The 22,396-nt window shown below is 56.3% G+C and overlaps 1 protein-coding gene across 2 annotated transcripts in view; it reads left to right on the forward strand.

The window, feature by feature from the left end:
- FUBP3 (far upstream element binding protein 3) overlaps positions 1–22,396 on the forward strand; it is a 51,161-nt gene that overhangs the window by 24,493 nt on the left and 4,272 nt on the right. For both annotated transcript variants that reach the window (XM_030293050.2, XM_030293051.1), the window contains exons 4-16: positions 2,325–2,374; positions 2,757–2,828; positions 4,077–4,134; positions 6,321–6,483; positions 7,628–7,726; positions 10,875–10,979; positions 12,041–12,143; positions 12,996–13,096; positions 15,188–15,329; positions 18,922–19,082; positions 19,866–19,939; positions 20,202–20,282; positions 20,458–20,534. In XM_030293050.2, the coding sequence (XP_030148910.1) occupies positions 2,325–2,374; positions 2,757–2,828; positions 4,077–4,134; positions 6,321–6,483; positions 7,628–7,726; positions 10,875–10,979; positions 12,041–12,143; positions 12,996–13,096; positions 15,188–15,329; positions 18,922–19,082; positions 19,866–19,939; positions 20,202–20,282; positions 20,458–20,534 (1,286 nt within the window). The remainder of the gene's footprint in view (positions 1–2,324; positions 2,375–2,756; positions 2,829–4,076; positions 4,135–6,320; positions 6,484–7,627; positions 7,727–10,874; positions 10,980–12,040; positions 12,144–12,995; positions 13,097–15,187; positions 15,330–18,921; positions 19,083–19,865; positions 19,940–20,201; positions 20,283–20,457; positions 20,535–22,396) is intronic.

Raw genomic sequence — 22,396 nt, forward strand, 5'->3', positions numbered from 1 at the left:
AGTGTGAAAAACCAGGAGCTAGATTTCTTTAAGGCTCAGGTGTTTTTTTTTGTTTTGTTTTTTTTTTTTAATAGTCCTTTCCCAGACACTGGAAGCTCGAGGGATAAATGAACAGGGAGTATTAAAAATCAGCCACTGTTGTATGTAAACTTAATGGACCTCTAGGATGTGGGAGCTGCTTTTTTTCTCTGTCCACCTACTTCTAATTTAAAAGGAGAGACTGTGAAATTTTCCATCCTGATTTGACAGCTTTCCCCGTGTTTTGAGAACCCTTAACGTCTTCATCTGAGCAAACGCGTCCCGAAGAAGTGTGAGTCACTGGGCTTTCACAGGATAAAGCTTGTGATTCACAAGGAGTCGTGGGCCTGAGAGGGCAGAAGCCCAGGGCCCACCCCGTGCCCTTGTAGCAGGGACTTGCCAGAGAACCTTGGAGAAGTGCCCACGTGATCCCCTGCCTCAGTTTACCTTCATAGCCTTCCCTTACAGACTGGGGATTTAGAGAGATACAAAGGCCTCTGGGCTTTAAACAGACCAGTCTCTGTAAGGTGCAGCGTTTGCAGTCACAACGTTATCCTTTAAAAAGAATGAAATACACAGGAAAGCCTGGGACAGTGTCTCTTTCCTCACGGATGAAATTCTGTGCTGTGCATCAGTTACTGTAACATATTATCCTTCATTTTCACCAGCAGCGATACAGCTGTGTCCTCTTGTATGCTGCACAAATGTTGGGGGCTTTCTAGAAATCCTCAGGCACCAGTCAACCAGAAGATTTAGCCTGGGTTTTGCCATTGCTGTGTTACTGGTTTGCTTTGTTTTTTAATGAACTAAAATAATTTAAACGACGTTGTTAGTATCAGACGTCACTGTCCTATAAAGCCTTTTATAGAATTTTACTTCCCAAGATGTCCGTACTTTGTGCATTAGACAAGCTTCGGCCCCGCAAGTCAGATGCAGCTCTGTCTCCAGGGAGCCCTGAGCAGCCAGCCCCTCTTCACACACTTCTTCCTCAAAGAGGGTCGGCTCTCCCCGTCCTGAGGGCGGAGGACCTGCCTGAGTTTTGCGACAGTTTGTATTACGATAGCGTTGAACCCCGTCAGTAAATTCCCCAGTAACCCCTGTTGGGAATAGACAGCAGGTGCCGTGCACACGAGCCGCAGTCTCGTGGCTGCACGTACGGGAGCACCGTCACCCTCCACCCCAGCCAGGAAGCCCTTCCCACGGGGACCCCGCGCCTCTTTCCGGATATGTTGGGCCCGCCGAGGCTTGGCGTTTTTGTCCGCGGTTTACTGATTTAGGAAGCTGGAATTGCCCGGTTTCGGGCTGAGCTCCAGTAAGTACCCCAAGAGCCAGAGAGGATCCCTGCACACGTATAAACCGGGGGAGGTGAGCCCTGGGAGGCGAAGGCTGTTAGCTCTCATCAGACTGACGCGCTGGCAAGTGCTACTTACGCTACTGAGTTCCTTCCAAGTGCCACACTTGCCCTAAAAACGTGCGTTTTATTCGATCCTTTCCGTGATGGGTAAAAATCCAGCTGTGCGAGAGATGTTTAAAAATGCTTATTACCCTTTTTTCTTTTTAAACTACTTGCATTTAGCATCCTCCTAAGGTAAATGTTTAGATTTGATTGCTTTCTGGGGCGTCGGGCAAATTGGATATTGTCCGCAATACACTATATGGCAAATCGGAAGGTTTGTTTGAAAGAACCAGGCCAGTAGTTGTTTAAAAAAAAAAAAAAAAAAAAAAAAAGTGAAAAACAACCCAACACGTAAAGGACGGGATAGCGTTTAACGGAAGTACCTGATTATTCCGTCCTGGTCAGCACTGATTAGGCCTCTGTTGGATGCTGGTTCCATTGGGAGTATCTCACCCTAAACATCAGATAAATTAGAGGGAGGCCAGAAAACAAGAAAAAGATTGGGAAACGGGGAATGTTGAAGAGATGTTGAATATCTGTATTCAGAAAGGAGACCAGAAGAGAAAGCTAAACTCACTCCGCAAGCCCCAAAGAATGTTTTGAGTGTTAGGCAATACTGAGAAGAAAAGGCAGTTGTTAGGAGAGTTGACGGTTTCGTGAAAAATCAGAGGTTTCTTCCTCTGACACAAGGAGAGAGGAGGCTTGGGTCTTTTCGAGAAGTGATTGACCGGAGAGGGTCCATCAGACGGTGCTCTTTTCTCGAGGGCTGTGGCCTTGGTGGCCCAGTCGGCACGGTTCATTTTAAGTCTCTATCTTCCAGCATTGCCCGCACGGGAAATTTGGGGAAAACCTAAAATGGCTGTGAATTTCTTTATTCTATATGTTTTTCCAAAATGTTCTTTGTTTTTAGGGCAGTAATAACAGAAGAATTCAAAGTGCCTGATAAAATGGTTGGATTTAGTAAGTATCCGCATTATCTACTTGCCCTGATTAACCTTGCGGTGTGACTGTCACTGTGGTAGAATGCTTTGCACAGTGTGTCCCCCAGAGCCCCGAAGTGCTGTGGGTCTCTCTCCAGGCTGAGAGAGATTCGTGGGTCCCTCCCTTCCCACCCCCACCCCTGTCCTCCTCCCCACCGCACCCCTCTCTACAGTTCAGCTGGAGTACCCTGTATTTGTCTGCTGTGTTTCACCTGTGATTTTTTTTCCATGGGCTCACCAAGGCCACCCTGATTTGTAGTGCTGCGAGCCAAGTGTAAATGTTTGCTGAGTTAATTAAGTCATTCATGCATGGCTAAAGATGGAACGGGGGGCACGTTCTGACCTTGTTCAATTTGTTTCAGTTATCGGCAGGGGAGGTGAGCAGATTTCACGGATTCAAGCAGAATCTGGTTGCAAAATTCAGATTGCTTCAGGTAAGGCTTCTTTTTTTCGTAGATCTCAGTTTGGTAGAAATCAGTGTTTTGCCAAGTTTCCCAGATTCATTACCTTTGCTCGTTACTTAGAAGTCTGGGGGCCTGGGTAAGTATATGGGATTGCTGTTTTCCTTGTACTTTTGGAGCCGGACTCCCAGATGAGAACCAGAAAAAACAGGGCAAAAGCAGGCCCAGACACGAGGCCCTCCGCAGTTCCGTGGCTCCTCGTGGCCCCTGCCAGACGCCTGCTGCCCTAGGATCTCTGTTTTCTGCACCAGGATGTTATGCCAGACGGCGGGGCCCGGAAGAGTGCTGGGGCTCTGGGATCACTCCTGGGGTCTGCCCACCAGCTTCCCTGCAGTGGGACCGCCCTGGCCAGCTGGGGGTTCTGGCTAAATGAGCATGTGTTAAACGCAGTCCAGGACCCTCCCCAGCTGGGTCCGTTTCGACCATGCGACATGGAGAGAGACAGATTGCGGAAGAAGCGTTTTTATTAATAGGTCTAACGACGAATTTGCATTTGTTCTCTTTCCATAGTGGAGGAGGGGCTTTGGAGGAGGACAGTGCGCTAGAGAAGGTGTTATCCACTGAAAAGATACATATTACAGTGTCCTGAGGGCAGCAGCAATTGGTGTTAGTTGTCCTTTTTTTTTTTTTTTTTTTTTTTTTTGAGTGAGAATTTTGAGAGGCAGCTTTTTTTAAGGAATAAAGTAAAGCATTGTGTGGTGTTGGAAAGCAAGCTTTTCCTGTGTGGTCACATGGCCCGGAACTAGTTCCACGGAGATGCCCCCGACGTCTCAGGGTAGCCTTGCAGTCGCGGTGAGATCATCCGGAGGTGCAGACCGTTAAATCCCTCGCTAGGGAGCCACCGGGCCGCTCGGCAACAGGCGACCTGAAGCCGCTCTGCGAGCGGAGAAACTGAGGAAGAGCGGGTTACGGGGTTCAGGCCCTCCTTGGCACAGAGACGGGTCCGAAATGAAGCAGGACTGGTCATTAGGGCCCACTCGGCCACCTCTGCCATGTCCTCCCACTTCCCCTGCAGAACTTGTTTCGACTTTGAGAACCTAGGGTGGCACTCCCAGCTTACTGTTCTGCCCGCGGGCGGAAGCAGACCGTCTTTTTCTGGGGCCCGGGCTTCTGTGGGGCCGGCGTAGGAGCCAGCCCAGAGAGGCAGTCTGTACGTGGGGCAAAGGCGCACAGCGGCCTGGCGCCCACCAACACACCTCCTCTTCTTGGTTCTTCTTATAGAGAGTTCTGGGATTCCAGAGAGGCCCTGTGTACTTACCGGAACCCCAGAAAGTATTGAGTAAGTTTATTTTATTTACTTTTTCCTTGTACTCTTCTTCTTCCTTCCCCACGTGGGGAGAAACGGAAGGGCAAAACTGTCACTGAGCACGGTGGATCTGTGCCGCGGCCCGGCCACGACAGCAGGCGCTCCTGCGGAGAAGGGTCCGGGAGGCTGCCACGCCAGGGGAGTTTCCTGTTGAACGCACGCAGTGGCGCGTTTCGGTCCAATTCCACAGAGTTTCTGGCGGCTGTCCTAACATCTCCTTCCTACACCAGGTCCCTTAAGAGCGTGCGCTCACCCCACCCGAATGCTCTAGTCAGCCTTCTTCTTCCTTGGCGCTGTCTCCTTTGCCCGAGCAGGTCTGCATTCGTGAGCCCGTCACTTCGGGAACCAGGGGGTCGTGCCGGCACCAGGTCTTTTGCCTGGGCCGCTCCCCCTGCCCTTCTGACACTTGCGAACCAAACGAATTGACTCTCGGTGGCCGTGGCTCCACTCGGGGGGCTGTATGGCCTGATCAGAGGGCATCTTGGCTTTCGGGGCCCTGGCAACCACCTGACGTTGCTTGCCGCCCCTGGGCCACCCGAGCTCCGAGCCTGGTATCAGATGCAGGCCTCGTCGATCCGACAGCCTCCTAGGGGACAGGGAGGTACTAACTTCCAGTCAGCTCGCTTCCCTCTTTTCGATCCACTGAGTAGCGTCGCACTTGGGGACAGGGGTGCCGAGATTATGTCTGGCTCAAAAGACAGGGCTGTTTCATCGTCTCCATTTCTCCGGGAGTCCAGATGAGTTTAAATTCTCTTGTTCTGCCGTCGCATTGCAAGCAGTGAACCAGAATAAAGATTGCCGGCAGGTGTGCATTCTAGGGCACGCGGGATGGCTTTGCTGGAGTCACGGCATTTTTCTTCCAACACAGGTTAATTTAGCACACTAGCAAAATACTAAAAAGCCGCTAAGCTGAGAAGACCCACAGGCCGATTCTGCACACAGAGGCTCAGGACTCCCAGAGGCAACATCTGTTTCCCACCTCACTCTTCTAACCGTTCTGCGTCTCTTCTCCCCAGGCCTTCGGGGTAACAGGATTGTAACTTCAGGACAGTACAGCCAGCCTGTGTGGTAGCTGAATTCTTCCCTATTGGAGGAACCAAAAAATAGGTTGTACGTGGTGGTTTAAAGAATAAACAGTGAAAACAAAACAAAAGCCAGCCAGGGGAGATTCTGGTGCAGAAAAGGCAGTTGCCCCATCAGGTGGCCTCGGTGGGTTGGGTGGTACTGGTTGAACACTGCGGTTTCCCTCCCCCGCCTCCGCATAAACCGGCACCAGACAGCATCGCAGGGAAAAGCAGGGTCCTGAAAATCCAGCCGGAAAAGCTCAGAGCAGGCGTTTGTGACTCTACAGCCGCACCAGCGTCCTGCCTCCTCCCTCTCCCACCCCTCGAGACCAAGCTGGCGGTTCACGGCCTTTGCTCAAAAGTCGTAGATGGGGCGCCTGGGGGGCTCGGTCGGTTGAGCGTCCGACTTCGGCTCGGGTCACGATCTCATGGTTCATGGGTTCGGGCACCGCGTCGGGCTCTGTGCTGACGGCTCGGATCCTGGAGCCTGCTTCCGATTCTGTGTCTCCCTCTGTCTCTGCCCCTCCCCCACTCACACTCTTGTCTCTCTCTCAAAAATAAATAAAGATTAAAAAAAAAGTCGTAGAGCAGGTTGGTTAGGGAGAAGACCTTTGGAGTCTGGGAATTCGGATGGTGATTACTAACCCTTGCTTTCTTTCCTCCCGTCTCGTCTCTCGCTGCTCTCTCCTGCCCATATTTAACCAGTGTCATCCTGAGTGTCTACTCTGGGGGAAGCGTCATGCCGGACTGGGGACCAGAGGGAGCAAAGGTGGTCTCTGCCCCCATAGCGGCTGACATTTCTGATAGGAGACGAGACACGTGTGTGAAGTGAATGCCAGACAGCAGCACGAGCAGAGGGCAGGCTGGAAGGGGCTGTGTTGGAACACTGGCGTGTGGTGTGGGTCGCTTTTAAATTCCAGCCCAGTAGCGTGGCGGATGGCAGAGACCTCCCGGGTTGTGGGGGCAGGAGCTGGAGCTGGATGGAGGGCTGCCTTGACTCCTTCGTGTTCTTCCCCCCGGTGCTGTTTCCCCTTCGTGGGTGCCTAGCGCATTCATTTAATGCTCCTTCTCTTGTGATTCTCTTCCCGCCCAAAGACAAGCCAAACGGCTCCTGGGGCAGATTGTGGATCGCTGTCGGAACGGACCTGGCTTTCATAACGACATAGACGGCAATAGCACCATCCAGGAGATTCTTATCCCCGCGTCTAAAGTGGGTCTGGTCATCGGCAAAGGAGGGGAAACAATAAAGCAGCTGCAGGTAGGTGAGCCCTTAGCACAGCGGCGCTTAAACAGACCTTCCAGCATCGCCGGACAGATGCTTTTCTGAACATTTACCCTGGCCAGGCCTGTGATGCCGAGTCCTGCAGCTCCCCGCCCCCCGAACTTACCACGGCCTTGGGGCAGTGACGCTCTGCTAGGATTTTACCACCAAATGACCACATCTCAGATGAAAAGACTGTGTCCAGAGCTGGGGCTCTTAGCCAGCCGTACGCCCCCTCGTTACCTGTGTGATCTTAAATACGTTTCTGTATATCTCGAGGACTCGGGAGTCCTCGTCCGTAAAGGCGGGGAAGTGCCTGCCTCACTGTTGTCAAGAAGCTGAAATAATACTCGTGATTTTATGTTTGTTTAAGACCCCAGCCCAGAGCCTGCTACTGAGCAGATGCTCCGTGGATGTTAGCTGCTTCTGTTCCAGAATCCCCCATCAGAGACCTGGGGAGCCAAACGTGTTTCGGAATTGAACAGCCCGGCAAGTTCCGGGACCGCACCCTGTAATCCGATGCCTGTTTCCATAGCCAAACACAATGACGGTCACGCTCAGTGAGGGAAGGGTCTAGAAATAGGCTTGCGTGACCTCAGGCTGGCTTTGCTGCCAAACGAGTTAGGAGCAGACTTTTATTTCCCAACTTTTGGGCTTTCAAAGTGGCAGGTCAGGGGTCCTGGTCCGCCGTGGGTGCCCTCTCGTGGCCCAGGCCCCGGACAGGTGACACGCTTGTGCGTGGGCTCCAGAGCCCTGGAAGCCGGAACCCGCCTGTTGCTCCCTCCCTCCCGCTCTGGAAGCCCCGGCGACTTGCTGTCAGAGCCCGTCCAGCAGTGAACGAGAGAAACGGTCGCACCCGCTTCTCAGAGCTGCGCACCAGCCCCAGCGAGAGGACGTCCGCGCTGGGCACTACATAAAAATTGCTCACTAAACTGGGATCTTCTGGGGACCAGGAAAGGAGGAGGGTTGGGGGAACCGGTTTTCCGTCTCGCACTTGGAGGCTCTCTGGCATGGCCTGTATGCCGGCATCCTCGGGGGACAGCGCCTCGTGGTGGGTGGGACGTGGCCCAGCCCTACTTCTCGTGCGGCACTGCATTCTCCTTCGTGGCAGTGAGGGCCATACCGCGTGCTGCCCCCACAGGAGCGGACCGGTGTGAAAATGGTCATGATCCAGGACGGCCCGTTGCCTACGGGAGCAGACAAGCCTCTCCGCATCACCGGGGACCCGTTTAAAGTACAGGTAGGAAAGACACCGTGAATCGGGCAGGCCCCGGGTGTGGGGGTATCACCTGGTAGGACGTATAGGGCTTTTACATCATTCGGGAAGTTCGAAAACTGGATGGTCCCTTATTTAAGGTCAGCCGTCGTCCCAAACCAGGTGTGATGGTGGAAGGGCTCGGGGGTTGTACTGCCTACACCAGAGCCACTGGCCACAGGCGGCCATTTAAATGAACTCCGATTCAGTGATTGAGCTCCTCGTTTACGCTGGCCATATTTTGAGAGCCCAAGGGCCCCATGAGGATGGTGGTTGTGTTATGGGTCACTTACCCATAAACGAAGATGGTTTTGTTGCACCGATCGGATGCAGTTTTCCACTTGGTGGCCTGTGGGTCCCCTCGGGTGCCGGCTCTGTTTGGCTCTTCCTCGCTCGTTCTCTCTCGGCCCGTTTTTGCAAGGCCTCTGGCACAGGCAAGAGGTGAGCACCCCACGGGCATGTGTGTGTCCTCGTAGCAAGTGTCCTGTGCCCTGAGCTCCTAGCCACAGAGGGCAGCCCGTTTCCGAAAGCAGGGAGGGGCTTAGCTGGAAACCGTCATGACCTGAGCTGAAGGGGTGGCTCCACCGTCCACCTCTTGCTGTCGGCAGGGATGCGAGTGGGCTGCGGGCGTGGGGACGTGTCTGTTCCCGTGCGATGCGAAGGTTCTTTTCCTGCCCGCTGCAGCGTGCCTCGCCTTTGCTGCACTTAGAGGAGCTCCTGGGTGACGCACCTTGCGAGCTGGTCTGTCAGCAACAGCTGTTCCTCTGTCAGAGTCTTGGGGCTTTGATCCAGTGGATATTACCAGTCTCTGGGAAAATATTCCCCCCCCCGACTCTCCCCCCCCCCAGCATTATACGTACGTGTGTGCGTGTTTATTTATGTATTTATTGTAGTTGACCCACGATACCATGTCAGTTTCAGGGGTACAACATAGCGACTCGACATATTGTGACATTGTAGGCGTTATGATATAAGCGTGCTTACCGTCCATAACCGTCACCATACAGGGTTATTACAGCATTATCGACTGGACCCCCTATGCTGTACTACTCAACTCCGTGACTTATTTATTTCATAACTGCAAGTTCGTGCCTCATAATCCCCTTCACCTATTTATTTTTGAGAGAGCCTGAGTGCGCGAGCAGGGGAGGGGCAGAGAGAGAGGGAGACAGAGGATCTGAAGCGGGGTCTGTGCTGACAGCAGAGAGCCTGATGCGGGGCTTGAACCCACAAACCATGGATCGTGACCTGAGCTGAAGTCGGTTGCTTAACCGACCGAGCCACTCAGGAGCCCCTGTAAAATAATGGTTTTAAAACAGGATTGAGGGCCAGTGATTAAAACGGTCTCTTTCCGTAGGCTCCAGTCAGCGACACAGCCCTTTCCACCCTTCAGGTGGGCCCAGGTCCCCCAGGGGCCTTTCCTCCCAGGGCTTTTCACCTCTTCAGTTGCTCGCAGGTGGGCTTGCCTTCTCTGTTGGAACTTCTGGTTCTTTTATGAAAAGAATACCAGAGCAAAGAGCTTATTTTGTTGACGCTTCAGAAATTTGCAGGAAAATAACTACAACAGGTTTTTAGTATTTTTTTATTTGAAAATTGTCTCTTTGCTATATTTAGTATAAATTATTGTTCATTTGTTTTCTCTCTGTCCCCAACTTAAAAAAAATTTTTTTTTAATATTCTTATTTATTTTTGAGAGACAGAGTGTGAGTGGGGGAGGGGCAGAGAGAGAGGGAGACACAGAATCCGAAGCAGGCCCCAGGCCCCGAGCTGTCAGCACAGAGCCCGATGCGGGGCTCGAACCCATGAGCCTCGAGATCACGACCCGAGCTGAAGTCGTATGCTCAACTGCCTGAGCCACCCAGGTACCCCTCCCCAATTTAAAAAAAAGTTTTGTTTTTTTTTTAATGTTTGCTTATTTTTGAAAGAGACAGAGCACAGAAGACAGAGCACAAGCAGGGGTGGGGCGGAGAGAGAGGGGGACACAGAATCCGAAGCAGGCTCCAGGCTCCGAGCTGTCAGTATGGAGCCCGACGTGGGGCTCGCACTCACGAACCGCGAGATCATGACCTGAGTCGAAGTCGGACACTTAAGCGACTGAGCCACCCAGGCGCCCCATATCCTCCCCAACTTTTTATCATGAGAAACTTCAAGCTTACAGACACGTTGAAAAGAGAGAAGAGTGAGCACCTGTGTAGCCCCATCCTGCCTGTCATTTTACCACACTTGTGTCTGTGCGTGCGTGTGTGTGTGTTATTTATTCACTTACGTCTTCCTCGCCAGTTGTAAGTTAGTGGCAGGCGTCAAGACTGTCCGCCCGTAGATCCTGCAACATGTCTCTCCTGAGAACTAACTTCCGCAAAACCAGGCCTAAGAAAGTAACAGCAGTCCCCTAACGTCCTCTTACAGCCTGTCCGTACTCCCGATTTCTCCAAATGTCAGAAGACTTTAATCGCTATTTTGGGACTTTTTGGTTTGGTTTGGGTTTACCAGAACCAGGGTGCAGTGTGGGCTCCCACATGACCTTGAGCTGTTCTGCACGGCTGGTGCCTAGGGCAGATTCCGGTGGGGCTGGGACTGGTGTGGGCCGGCCGGCTGGGCTTCAGTGCGTTTGTGAGAGGAAGGACGTGCCTCCAGGATTGCCAGGCCTGGGAGGCAGTCTTGCCTGTATTTGGGGTATTTGATCTCTGGGTACTAGAAGGTCTTTCCGGGCTCCCTGGGCTGGCCTTTTCCCTTTATGTCCCTGTTGCTCCTCTGTGATGGGGTGTCTTGTAATGTCTTCTCTTCCGTGGAACCTGCCCACAGAGCTCTCCGGAAGAGACAGTGTGCCAAAATGCCTCCGGGCCATCTTAAGCTCTGACCCAGCACAAATGTGCTGATCCGACTGTGGCTTAAAAGAGGGTGGGCCCTGGTACGTGTGGATATCTTGGGCAACGTAAGGAACACATCACCTACGATCTGATCGGTGTGACCCTCACTAGCCTTCCCCTGTCTCGTGTTGTAATGCAAGAAGGGAGCTGTCCCTTCTGAGTCTTTCAGCCCAACTTAACAGGGTCTGACCTTGAAATTTCCCCTGGTGTCGTGTCTTTCCTTAGGGTTTTGTTTTCCGTAATGCCTTTGCTCTGTGTTCACGCAGCAAGCAAGAGAAATGGTGTTGGAGATCATCCGGGAGAAGGACCAAGCTGACTTCCGAGGCGTCCGCGGTGACTTCAACGCCCGCGTGGGAGGAGGCAGCATAGAGGTATGCTTGACCGGCCGGCTGGTTAGTTAGTTCCCAGGCAGACGGGCCTAGCTTTGGGCCCAGCTTTCAGATCGTAGGCCACGCTTTGATCTCATCTTGGCAGCTGGGGCGGGTGTGAGGAAGGACCCAGCCGTAGGGGGAGGAGCCAGGCGGTGGGGGGCATAGCAGCCGTCCTGCATTGCAGGGAAATGGGCCATTCCTCTGGGTTGTGAGGTTTTCCTGCTGCCCAGGTGAGGACCAGAGCCCAGATTTTCTCAGTGCTCTGCGTCGTGATGTATCAGACTTGGAAGCCTGGCTTGGAAGAACGGGATGAAAAGCTTTCCTTTCGAATGAAATCTTGAGATCCGCAGCCCCGTGGGTGGACCTTGCAAACGTCATGCTTAGTAGGATAAGCCAGATACAAAAGGATGAATACCGTGTGATTCCGCTTACGCGAGGTGCCTAGAATGGGCGAGTGCGGAGAGACAGAATGGAGAGGAGAGGTGACCAGGGCTGACGGAAGGAGTCTCCATTCAATAGAATACGGTGTTCTGGGGGACAGCGATGAAAAGGTTTGGGGGATAGAGAGACCGGTGATGGGTGCGTAACGTTGCAAGTGTTTAATGCCACTGAACTGTATACTTATGAATGGTTACGATGATAAAGACTGTGTTCTGTATATTTCACCGGACAAAAGAATGAAGGGCGGGGAAAACGTTTCACGGACCGTTAGTATAATCATTGTGCACGGTACGTTTGTGCTTATTTCAGAGAATTGGGAAGATAAGGTTGCCATTTTTAACCTGTTTTTTGATAAGGTTTATCTTGCTTTGCTTCATTTTTGTAACTATTTCGATCGAATATACTTAAGAGGCAGGAATGCCATCGTCAACCAGGGTATTTTTCCTTTTCCTAAGAGGGAGAAACGTGCTGCATTATATCATTTCCAGGAAGGCACTACAGTCAAAATCAAGTTGTCTGTTCTTTCTTTTCTTTGTCTTTTTTCCTTTTTTAATGTACCCTTTAAGAAACAACCGATTTGTAGACAGCGCTGATCAGGTTCTGTTTCCCTGTGCTCTCAGGTGTCCGTGCCGAGGTTTGCTGTTGGGATTGTAATAGGAAGAAATGGGGAGATGATCAAAAAGATTCAGAATGATGCCGGGGTGAGGATTCAGTTCAAGCCAGGTTGGTTTTGATGACTCTCAAAAACCCTTAGTGCCGCGAAGCATTATAAACGCGCTTAACGAGACAAGGACTCTGTACTTAGCTCATGTGTGTGTTCTCTCCGTGCCCCCATCCCCTATTCTATTACCAAAATACCAGTCCAGCTTTCTCTGGGCCCTCATGGCGTTTCCAACTTTCCATTTGGTCAAGTAAAGCCTTCAAAAAAAAAAAAAAAAAAAAAAATCTGTTATTTTGACTTCATCATTTAAAGGTAAAACCATTTGAAAAAGGACTAATATCTTAAAACGAAGGACAGACAGTTCCTTAAATGTTATAGATTTGCCTTCAGGAGCAAAATTATTTACATTGTCTTCATTTCCCTGAAGATGGGAAAACATTGCAGTGTGCTGATTTTTGGAAACATTGCCACACCTCAACTCTGCTTTCTTTCACGTTAATTGCTTTTTGTTCCTGTAATGGTATCTTTTTAAAATGGCTATAGCTTGGGCCGCCTGGGTGGCTCAGTCCGTTGAGTGTCCAACTTCGGCTCTGGTCATGATCTCACGGTTTGTGGGTTCGAGCCCCGTATTGGGCTTTGCACTGACAGCACAGAGCCTGCTTCAGATTCTCATCTCCCTCCCTCTCTCTGCCCCACCCCCACTCGCTCTCACAAATAAATAAAAAGATTAAAAATAATAATAAAATGGCTAGAATTGCATGAGAAGTGAGTGTTGGCATAGACGGTGTAAAAAGAGGTAGACACATACGTTTCTCTGCGCATCTGGTAGGAATATCGATCGCAAGTCAGACTGACCTTTGTTTCCAGGTTACATTTGGGCTTTTTCTGACCCAGTCTCTCCCTTTGTTCGGCAGACGATGGTGTTAGTCCGGAGAGAGCCGCACAAGTCATGGGGCCCCCAGATCGGTGTCAGCACGCAGCACACGTCATCAACGAGCTTATTCTTACAGCCCAGGTGAGTCCGGCTCTCTCGAGTTGGGACATGTCCCCTGCAAAAGCTGATAGTGCCACCCACGGTCTCGGGACAGCACCACAGAGCAGTCGCGCCCTCTCGGTCACATTCTGGAACCCAGGTCTCTTGTCGGTTGCCTGCCTCTGGGGGCACAGCCGGCGGCCTCTCTGCCTCTGCCCTTTTCCTGCCTTCCCGTTTTTTTGGTGCTAGCTTCTCACTCTCCTGACTTTATTGTCCCAGGATCTAGCTTTTGTTCATTTGGTAAGTTCCTGGCTGTGGGAACTATCTCGAGAAGTACAGTGCAGGTTGCCAGGTTTCCAGCCATCGGGTGCACTGGGCACAGGACTATTCGGTGAACTCCAATCTTCGCTTCAGAAAGCACTTCAGGACCCCCCAGGTCTTCGGGCTGCCTTCAGGCCCTGGATTCCGCACACATCTCTGTCTCGGGGACGTGAGCAGGCGTGTGTGACGCCGTTAACATCTCCACCGGCACCCCGGTTGTGAAGTGCCCTGGGAGTCGCTGTGGCCGAGCTGGGTCGGTCGGCGTGTCCCCTGAGGGAAATTTCAAAACACCTAGAGCCGAAGAGAGAAGCATGGGATCGGACACCACAGCCCCAGCTCTGCTGTGAGCCGTGCGAGCTGGGACCGGTCCCCGCATCTCCCTGGGCCGCGTCCTCTCCCCCGCAGACCGAGGGGTGCGCGTCGGGCCGCGCCGCCCACGGGGTCCCCCAAGCCGTCAAGCGTCCGTGCTGAAGTTACGGGTTTATAGCCCCCTCCCCAGACTCCCCGAGTCAGCACACCTCAGAGAGGGGCTTGGGCTTCCTCTGGAGTTATGGGCGATTCTTAGGATTAGATGATCTCAGAAGAGAATCCCTCCGTGAGCCCAGCATCCTTTTTAGCAGAGAAGCGTCTACGGACCCGGAGCTGCAGAGGCACAAGCAGCACCTCCGAGAATCTGATACCTGCCGGGGAGTTGGCTCTGTGTGTGCGTGCACGCGCGTGTGTGTGCGAGCGGGCACGCATTTAACGTCCGTCCCTAAAATCGCCACGTTTACTCAGTTTGCGACTCGTAATAGCCGAGCGCAGGGAAAAAGGCACTCCAATCATCTCCGCTTTCTGCTGGTTTAGATTCTGGGTGAATGCTCAGTTTACTCTTTGTCAGCAGAGGCAGGTCTTGCCGAACGTTTGTCCGCTGTGTTGAACATCTGTTCAGCTTCTCCCTTCCGTGAAGGAGCTCTCAGCTGGACCAGGTTTGCCCTCAACAGATAAAGAAGACGAGGGGGCGCCTGGCTGGCTCAGTCGGTTAAGCGCCCGACTTCAGCTCAGGTCGTGACCTCATGGTTCGTGGGTTCGAGCCCCACGTGGGGCTCTGTGCCGACAGCTCAGAGCCTGGAGCCTGCTTTGGATTCTGTGTCTCCCTCTCTCCCCCTCCCCCGCTTGCTCGCTCGCTCACTTGCTCGCTCTCTCTCCCTCTCTGTTTCTCAAAAATAAACGTTAAAAAACCAAACCAGATAGAGAAGATTTTAAATGCTGCAGCTCCAGAGTGACTCAGAGGACCAGGACCTCCGATGAGATTGGCTGCCCCCGAGGGAAAGGAACCTTCTGCTGGGTGTTGGCCTAGGGTGTTGGCTGAGGGATGTGCTCTCTGCTGGGGGCGCAGCGTGAGGAGTCAGAGGCCGCTCCGCCCCCAAACCACGGGCCCAGCCGCGTGGCTTGTTCCCTCGGCCTCGGCGTGGAGGAGAAAACTGGCTCCTGATACCTGGACTGTAGGGCCCAGTCCCAAAGACTGCCCAGCAGAGGGGCGCTGGGCCTCAGACACCGGAGTTTATGTCTGGCTGCCTGTTTTAGTTGGATGGTTCAGGGCTGTTTATGTAGCCGCCCACGTTAGCCTGCACACGTCCTCCCTGAACGCGCCTGTGATTGGTGTTAATTCCGGCTTTAAGAGAGCACTTCAGAATCTGAAACGTGAAAAGGTGCTCAGGTTGTAATGCGTGGCGTTGATTCCATCCCGTCACTTCACCTCCTCCCCGGAGATGAAAAGTGGTCCCGGTGGCAGTGGCAGAAATCGTCACTCGAGCTTTGCTTCCCTCCCAGGAAAGAGACGGCTTCGGAGGCCTCGCGGTGGCCAGAGGACGAGGCCGCGGCCGTGGCGACTGGAGCGTGGGTGCCCCCGGGGGCGTCCAGGAGATAACGTACACCGTGCCGGCGGATAAGTGCGGCCTCGTCATCGGGAAAGGTAAGGAGGAGGCACCGGGGTCTCCGACGGCAGACGGGTCCCGTACGGTCCCTCCAGAGCGCGCGGGCGGGTCTATGTGCCGCACTCGACCGAACGTGCCGGGTCTGGGGCTTCCGCTGCCTTCCGCGGGAACCCGACCGGGTCGGGTCTTCTCACGAACACGGGCAGAGCTAGTCGTTGGCTCCCGTGTGTGAACAGACAGCGGGGAAGACCCACCGGCAGCAGAGCAGGTGCCGGTTGTGGGCGAGGCGCCCCGCACACGAGGGGCCTCTCGGCGTTTGCCGATCGACTGATCGGCGATTCGCTTCCCTCCGAGGAACTTAGAGGAACAGTTAAGATCGTTGCTCAAGTGAAGAGTGCCGTCCGACAAGCGTGTCACTTCCGCTCCTTAGCGGGCGTGGGCACTTGGGCCCTGTGGACACGCGGGAGGATGGTGTTTTACGTTTTCGGCCCGTCTCCCGTGAGTAGCAGACACCCCGCGGAGGGGAAGAGAAAACTGATGGGATCGTGGTTTCTGGGCTTTGTAGAGAGTGTTAGCAAGAAACCCTCGTCGGCGGCTGGTGTGGCCCTCCGAGGAAGGGTAGAGCAGGCAGACATCGCCGCCGCGGCGAAGGTGTCTCCGTGAGGGGCGCCGTCCGTGGGCCCTCGGGGGAGCCTCGCCGGGGGCAGCATGTGCGCGTTTGACAACCTGTGGGGGACGCAGAGACAGGCTCCGCCCCAGGGTTTCTCCAGTGTCCTCGACCACCAGCCCTCCCTGACCTGTCGGAGACGTGCTAATGATCCACAGCGCGTGATCCGAGAACGTCTTCAACAGGGAGCTGAGGCTGCCTTAGCGCGTTCTCGTGCGCCTGCATGCGCCCTCCCGAGCCTCTCGGGCACCTTCTGGAGTCTGCGCTTAGCCCTGCCCGTGAACAGTGTGTATGCGCTTGTATGTGTGCTCTTGCCAAATGTTTATCTCCCGTCGTCTCTTAGATTGTTTACTTTTCGGAGGTGGCAGGAACGGCGTGGGTTCGTTTTAATTTCCCGGCAGGGGATACGTGCTGATGAGCGTTTAGTGGATATTGTCAGCTGCCCAGATGCTGTGTTAAGTCAGAGTCGCCCCCCGGACCATCGGCCTGGCTGCTGCGAGATGAAAACCAGTTAGGTGCCCGTAGGTTGAGAATCAGATCTAGGTTTCTGTGCCTTTTGAGAACCGTTTTGTCAGCGAGGTTTGACCGTGCGTCTCCTCTAGACTGGCAGAATCTCGCTGCCTTTACTGTGACCGCTCCCCGGAGTCCGTGAAACCTGGGTGCGGGCAAACGGCCCCTCGCCGTGTGTCCCCGCCAGAGTCCCGCTGGGCGACTCCCGCAGGAAAGTGACAACAGTGCAAGGCGGTGACCGATCCTGTGTCCCGGGGCTCCGACAGCAGCCTCGATAACCCAGGGTTCAGCGAGCAGGGTCTCTCTCCCCGCCACGCACACCGCACACGGGGGCTGGGTGTGAGGGGCGCGCCTTCTTCGGAGAGGCGCGTGGTGAGGGTGAGTGAGGGAGGCAGGAGAGGGAGCCACAGGCAGCCAGGCCCAGCTCCCCCCCCCACCCCCCGGCTCCAGCCCTTGGACAGACGCTGCGCCTCCCGGGGCCCCTGCTGGATTTCCATGATAAATACAGCAGTGGTGACAGATAGTGTGGCCAGCCCTGCTCTTGTCAGCCGGGCCTTTTAGCAGGTTTGATTAATTGCTTTACGATTTCACGTCCAGCCGGGGGGCCGCTGGTGGGTCGCTTCTGCCCCCCATCAGGTGGAAGAATGGACAGGCTGCCGAATGCGTCTGTAGACAGCCACCATGTGCCAAGCTGGTGACCTCATTTTGAAGGAAGGTGAACTTAAATTAACTCCTTCCGGCCCCGTGCGGTTTTGTGGTGCCTCTTCACCTTCCGAGCGTGCCGCCCGGGCCTCCGGGATCGGGGCCTGCGGGGCCGCTGCTCCGGGGCCCGGCGGAGGACAGCCGGTCTGGGCTCGGCCTCAGACACACGCGCAGTTTGTGCTCTTGCCTCCAGAACCCGAGAACCCCGCGGCATCCGGGGGGTACTCAGGGCCTCGGCCCGTTCTTTCTGCTCTTTGTTGCGCCCCAGGAACACTTTGCCCAGGACTGGCAAAGCTGTTCACGTGTCATGGTGCAGAGAAAATAAATTCACGACCTGGGAGTGGAGGGCGGGAGTTCCAGGGCTGGGAGGGGCTCGCTTCAACCCGGGGGCCGGGGGAGCCGCCGTGGGCAGGCTTGCTGTGACTTCCACGTTGGTCAGTGCCCTTTGCTCAAGGGGGAAAACGCAGGGACGCTTTTCTGGAGCTGTAGCAGAACTTCACGTGCACGTCCCGACCCGTCGGTCTGCGGAGTGCTTTTTCATTTGCTTTTAAATTGAAGCCCACCCTCAACTCAACTGACATAGGCACCAGCCGATCTGCACCAGGCCCTCTCTCCGAAGGCCATCAGCCTCCTGGTTTCCTTCCTGTGGTGCCCGCCTTCAGGAAGCCTGCTGGGACCCCGGCTCCGTCTTTGCTTCCTGGCCCCACAGCGTCCCGTCGAGGACGAGATGAGACACAGGCTGGGCCTGCTCTTGGGAACCCCTCCTTGTCTACTTGCCCCAGCAGCGGGCTAGGGGGCCGGTTGTAGCGCAGGAAGGATGGTGGACGTGTTACCATGAAATGACAGATGTCATCTGAGGTTGGTTTTGACTCCGGGCTGGGTGGAGCGACACAGACTGGCCTTCGGTCTTTGCTTTTCATCACTTGGGGCTCTCTGGTCTCCTGCGCCAGATTTTCCACAGACTGTCTTTCTCTAATATTCGCAAAACTCTGCTCCCAAGTTTCCTCATACTCTGCGCGCCCCCCCCCCACCCCCCCAATGGAGCAGGACTGATCTGTAAGTTCTGTGAAATTTCTAAAGAAGAATCACACCATTGTGACACTGCTGGAGCCTTTGTTACGCAAATCTCATTAAGAGACTGGAACTCTCACGGGTTTTTCAAAGAGTCCAACTAAATTTTCATTACCCCGCTCCACCCAGGCCCCTGTGACCCCCATCTCGGCTGCCTCTCTGTCTAGACCTGCCTCCCCCACCCCCACCCCCGCCCACGGAGGAAGCAGGGACCCGAGAAGTGACAAGATGGGACGTTGGACGCCCGAGTGGGCTCCAGGCATTGTTGGAGCCGGAGGCCGTCTGTTTGCCCTGTGGAGGGGGGAGAACTGCAGCGAGGCGGCCCACGCCGGGGCTCAGGGGGCCCCCATTCATTGTACGAGGAGGATGGGGTGCCCTCCCTGGGCCTGGGAGGGCCGAGCTCCCTCGTGTGCATCCAGGGGCCCCGGGCGCCCCGCGGTGTCTGCTTCAGCCTGGCTCGGAGGGAAGGACCAGCTTCGCTCACGAGTCCGGTTTCGCAGACGAGAGGGCCCTGGTGTTCGTCAGAACCGGTTCGGAGTAAACCGAGGGCACTTCTCTCCCGGGCAAGGGCTGGGGCGCGGGCCCCGCCCTTCCCTCCTCTCCACGGCGGAATCCTCCAGAATGTCCGGCTCTGCCCCCACTGCCACTTATCCTTGTGTCTTGTGTCCACCTGCCCGCAGGAGGTGAGAACATCAAAAGCATAAATCAGCAGTCGGGAGCGCATGTGGAGCTCCAGCGGAACCCCCCCCCCAGCACCGACCCCAGCCTGCGAGTATTCACCATCAGGGGCGTCCCTCAGCAGATCGAGGTGGCCAGACATCTCATAGATGAGAAAGTTGGTGTACGTACAAGGTTCTCCCTACCTGGCGTGGCGAGAGCTGGGTTTCCTTTTGGGATGTCCCGGGTACCTGTCCTCCCCCAGAAGCTCGTACTTCCTGTGCTTTCCGGCCCTCGCGTGCCGTGAGGGCCACCCCTCCCGCTTTGCCACAGGGGCCGGGGAAGGTCGGGGCCCGGGGCGGGGGTGGGTGCCAGGCGAGGAAGGAAGCCCTCTAGCAGGTCTCCCCAAGGCCCCCACAGCTGAGCAGCTCAGGCCCAGAGCCGTGCGCCCCACAGGCTTAGATGAGCAGCCCGGGCAGCAGCCTTCCCCCCGGCGCTGCCCCGACTCCCGCGGGCCTGGCCCTGGCGGCCGGCCCTGCAGGCAGCGTTCATTGACTCTGGCTTTAGTTTCAGGCGCCTCAAAGCAGATAAAGAAAGGGAGTGTTGATGGAGGACAGATTGGCCACTGCTCACCTCAAAGGGGACGTAGAATGGCAGAAAGAGCCATGGGCCAGCCTAAATTGACGGGAGAGTCAAGCAGGTTGGTCCCGACCCCCAGGGTGACACGCTAGGGCCGTTGTGGTGGTGCCAGCGTTGGCTGCGTGTGGTATCGGTCACTCCACGGGGCAGAAGCCGTTTCTGCAGAAAAAGTCCACCGTGGGGAAGCAAGGCTAGTGAGCGTCATAGGGTGTCTTGACCTCCCTCGGCTCTGTCTCCCCGAAAGCGGTAGTTTGCCTCGGGGTGGGCCTGGGCAGAGGGCGGAGGTGCGGCCCACAGGCAGTGAGAGCTCCCTCTGTGCCCATGACAGGGGACCAGTCTGGGAGCACCCGGAGCCTTCGGACAGAGCCCGTTCAGCCAGCCGCCCACGGCGCCTCATCAGCAGTGAGTCTCACCTCGGTCTCTGCCTCAAGAGGCTCTCTCTTTCCAGCTGCTTCCAGGGAGGGCCAGCCAATAGCCTGAAGTTCTGGGTGTGGGCAGGTCCCATCCCTTTGGCCCTGTCCGCTGGCCCCTCTGTGTCTAGCCTGTTCGTAGCCCGCTGAGCGGTCCCGGGCTGAGAGCCTTCCCGGAGGCCTTCCTGGAGGCGGAGGGCCTCCCGGCCCAGGCCCTCAGGCACTGTGTTCATTGATCCTTCACTTCCTTGCAGTGCTTTTCCTCCGAGGAGCTCGGCCTGCTTCCCCAGCATCGCTGCTAAGGTGAACGGAAACCCCCCCAGCACCCCTGTGAGGTGGGTGACTTCTCGCTCTGTCGGGACGGGTGGCACTGGGGCCCCGGCCACTGCCAGTAGGGGGCGGGGGGAGCAGCGAAGGGCGAGGGCGAGGCCGGCGTGGCGGGAGGGGGCCCCAGGCCAGGAGGAGGGGGTGTGACCTGCTCTGGGACGAATGACCCTCTCGTCTTCCCAGCGGTCCTCCGGCCTTCCTGACCCAGGGATGGGGCAGCACCTACCAGGCGTGGCAACAGCCCACCCAGCAGGTCCCAAGTAAGTGACTCGGGAGGAGGCGGGACCGTGCGCGCCGCGCGGAGGCCGAGGGGCCGGTGTGTCTGACACGCGGGCTGGGGAGCCGCTGGCAGGCCCTGCGGAGACAGGGTGTGTGTGGGTCTCAGCGGCTGCCCGGCTGAGCGGCCGGCTCCCTCCCGTCCACCTCTCAGGGCTGCCTTTCCCTTCTGCTCTGTCCTTCTCAGGGCCGCACTCCTGTCCGCTCTGCTCCCACCACCGGGCAGGAAGGCCTGGGGGTTGGGCCTGGCCCTGCCCTCCTTTCTCCCCCAGGCTGTGCCCGCTTTCGGGGCTCCCCGCCCACTCCCCACGGTGGCTCCCCACGGTGACCATCTCCCCTCCTCGTCTCCAGCGCGGTCTTAGAAAGCCTGTTTTTTCTACCTCCTGGACTCACCGGAGGATGAGCTGTGCCGGGTGATGCCTCTCCCGACAGCTGATTGTAAGAGAAGGGTCCCCGCAGCCCGCCCTCCGGCCCCCACGTGGCCTCATGAGTCGCTCTCGAGCTTTATTGCTGGTACAGCCTTTGAAAACAAGAACGAGACAGAAAGCTCACCTTCAGATGTGGGGCCCTCTGAAGCGGCCGCCTGCGTTTGGAAAGGGTCCTGTGGTCTGTCTGCACGAGGTCCTTGCGGCTCTGCCCCCGAGGGCCCGAGCCCACGTTCTGGGCTCCCCCCCCCCCCCCCCCCCCCCCCCCCCCCCGGGCGCGGCTGGACAAGCCCGCGTGGAAGCCGACTCGGGGCGGCCCTCCGCACGGTCCCCTTCTCTGGGCCCCCGTCTGGTCGTCTGTGGCACGAAGGGTTTAGACTGCATTCCCACCGTACCCCGGAGGTCTGAGATGGCACGCTTGCCTTCTGTTGTTCCTTTTCTTCCGCGGTATTTGTGAAGCGTCTCAAACGTGCGGGATACCGTCGAGAATTGTCCCGCCGACTCGTGCGCCCCGCCTGGTGTCCGCCGGGCCCGGGCTTCACGGCGCCCGCTTTGTCCCAGAGCCTCTTCCCGTTTTCTTTCCTTCTGTGCCGGTCAGCTTTAGGGCCCTCAGGGCAGGAGGTGACCCGGGTCGGGTTCACGTTTGCCCCAGCGTCGAGGACCAAGACTCTGAGAAAGTCCTAGACTCGGGGCAAGTGACAGGGGCCATGGCGTCCCTCCGGAGGGGAGCTGACCCTGGGGCCACGGTTCCGCGGAGGCCCAGCCCGGCCGCCCGCCTCGGCCCAGGTTGGCCAGGAGGGCTTGGCAGAGGCACGCGGGACAAGTCCAAGAAAGCACCGTCGGGGCCTGGCTTCCTGCCGCCGTTCCCAGCCTTCGCTATTGCCAGCCCTCTGGGTCTGACCGAGGAGCCCTTGGTGCCCCCCTCACCCCGCCCCCGGCCTCCGAAACTGCCTCATTCCAATCCCAGCCTCGTCCGGAGTCCCTTCCTGCCCCACCGGGAGGATGAGGGTGGTCTTCTCCCCTCCGTTCCCCCCACCTCACTTCTTCCCGAGCCCCACACACAGACTGCCCCGCCCCCACCCCCACCCCTCCTCAGATGCAGTAAATTAACTCGAGGGGAAGACACTTTGCCGTGAACGTGGGCACCATAGCACGTGCTGCCTGCCGGCCGCCAACTGCAATGGTGACAGAAAACAGGACGCTGCAGGGGTCTTAGCAGGTGACGCAAAAGCCAGCCCTGACCTCGGCAGAAAGGAAGGCCCCGACTTGTCGCCCCGCTCCAGGCTTCTCGTCCCTCCACGCCCGGGGCTGGCCGCTGCCACCCTGTTCCGCAGCCCAGCCCTCGCGGCCGGCACCACACAGAGCGCACACCCCGGGGAGTGCACTGGACGCGACCCCACGCGCCTCCTCTCCCGCTCCAC

The sequence above is a fragment of the Lynx canadensis genome, chromosome D4 (genome assembly GCF_007474595.2).
Source record: "Lynx canadensis isolate LIC74 chromosome D4, mLynCan4.pri.v2, whole genome shotgun sequence".
In the NCBI taxonomy this organism is placed as follows: domain Eukaryota; kingdom Metazoa; phylum Chordata; class Mammalia; order Carnivora; family Felidae; genus Lynx; species Lynx canadensis.